Genomic DNA, 2,148 nt, shown 5'->3' with positions numbered 1-2,148 from the left:
ATAATACATATAAATAATAAAACATCATATACAAAACATTCATAATGTTTCATTATAAATATAAATAAGATAGAAATGCAAAATGGCTTCAACACACCGCTTGCGATGTTCCAGTAGATCTGAGCGCCAGCCGTCTGCAGGAGGATCCGATAGGGAGCGACCCGGGCGCTGGAGTCCAGAACCACGTCCAGGGTATGTACACCACCTGCAGACCTGCAGAACACAGGATCAATACTTAGTATTTACACCACCTGCAGACCTGCAGAACACAGGATCAATACTTAGTATTTACACCACCTGCAGACCTGCAGAACACAGGATCAATACTTAGTATTTACACCACCTGCAGACCTGCAGAACACAGGATCAATACTTAGTATTTACACCACCTGCAGAACACAGGATCAATACTTAGTATTTACACCACCTGCAGACCTGCAGAACACAGGATCAATACTTAGTATTTACACCACCTGCAGACCTGCAGAACACAGGATCAATACTTAGTATTTGGTAGTAACAGTATAAAAAGTCATTCAAACTAGCTGCACCTTTACCAGCTTTGAGAACACTTTAATCATCAATCATTATAAAACATATCATATCTATTATTCTGAAATGGACCAATCTGCACAATGACTACTTTTACTGTTGCTACTTTAACTATATTTTGATGATAATACTTTTCTACTTTAAGTTGAGGAACATTTTGAATGCAGTACTTTTCTGTGTACTTTACTTTTACTCAAGAACAATATCTGAGTACTTGTACTCACCGGAAAGCCCCCCTCCTCGGCCATGTCCTCTCCTCCTCTGCAGGATGAAGAAGGGGTTTGCCCGCTCAGAGACCCACAGAGGCCCGGCCAGCAGCACCTCCTCCGGGGGAATCCACATCGAGAGAAGGGGGGAGAACCAGGGAGGAGGACCACTCTGAGACCCCCGAGGGAAGGAGCAATATCCCCGGTACTAAGAAGGAGCAGTACCCCCGGTACTAAGAAAGATCAGTATCCCCGGGAGGAAGGAGCAGTATCCCCGGTACTAAGGAGCAGTATTCTCGGGAGGAAGGAGCAGTATCCCCGGTACTAAGGAGCAGTATTCCCGTTATTTTCCCGGAGCTCCTCTGATGTTGTTGTTGTTTTCAGTCAGCTGACTAAACATCACTTCCGGGTCTGGCGCTGCGTCATCACGTCACGCTGCATCTTACGTTCATGTACGTATGGAATGAATCCAGCCCCCAAGGAAATATGTTATTGAATACAAAATAAATAAATGAACAACATAAACCCCCCGTTGAATGTCCGGAGCGGTGAAACGGTGGAACTACAGCTTCGGGGACGTTATTGACTTACATTGAGAAAGAGACGTGTGTTAATCAGCGGATGATTTGTTTTAAACTAAATAAACTCCACGGTATGAATTATTGTATTTCCCTTATTTAAATCATTAGAGTATAAAAGCTGTACAATGCACCTAAAGCTGAATTAGAGTTATTTAATCTCTCCATTAATCTGATTGACAGAGCGGGTGATCAGAGGCGGTGTTTAAGGGGAAACTCCACTGCGCATGCTCTGTGGGCCCACATCCGGGGTTGCGTTCCGATAATCCAAAAATCAGCTCCTAAATTCTAAGCCTATCTCCTATTCCTTGACCTCTGAGCGAAACGTCACGGGGTTCAGGGATAGTGGATAGGAGAATTCAAAAGGATTTAAGAAAAGAGACTGCGGTACTTTAGAGAATCCGAATGCACTTTCACTATCTGACGTGTTTATGATGCGCCAGCGGACGTCATTGTGTGCGTCTGCTGCTGTGGTGACACTATGGAAACTACAGTGTTCAATACAACGGACTACAACGTGGATGTTTAATAAGAATGAGGGACTCATCTAGAGACTCTGCACCGTGCTCTGATGCTGTTGTGTTATGCTTTATGAACATGGACAACAGAGAAACATATTCTTCATGACCAAAGTTGGAATTGAAATAAAAAAGGAAAGTGACATTTATGCTCGTCACCCTCTCCCTCCGGTACACATTAATACAAATTATCCCAATACGTATGATTGTATGAAAATATCTTAAAATCAATACAAATGTATTTATTATAAACGTTAGTCCTTAACACCTATCACTGTGTACATCACCATTCAA

The 2,148-nt window shown here is 42.8% G+C and overlaps 1 protein-coding gene across 1 annotated transcript; it reads right to left on the bottom strand.

Moving 5' to 3' along the window:
* Positions 1-97: 97 nt before the first annotated feature.
* Positions 98-1,236, bottom strand: LOC104943687 (TBC1 domain family member 9B-like; the record flags this gene model as incomplete). Its single annotated transcript, XM_010769144.1, has 2 exons — positions 777-1,236; positions 98-213 (listed from the first exon to the last, which is right to left on the bottom strand). Coding segments are annotated over exons 1-2 (234 nt in total), but the record flags the coding sequence as incomplete, so codon positions are not given.
* Positions 1,237-2,148: the final 912 nt, after the last annotated feature.

This window comes from Notothenia coriiceps, unplaced genomic scaffold, assembly GCF_000735185.1.
Source record: "Notothenia coriiceps isolate Sejong01 unplaced genomic scaffold, NC01 NC01_scaffold00006567, whole genome shotgun sequence".
NCBI lineage: Eukaryota > Metazoa > Chordata > Actinopteri > Perciformes > Nototheniidae > Notothenia > Notothenia coriiceps.
This window is presented reverse-complemented; position numbering and strand designations above follow the sequence as displayed.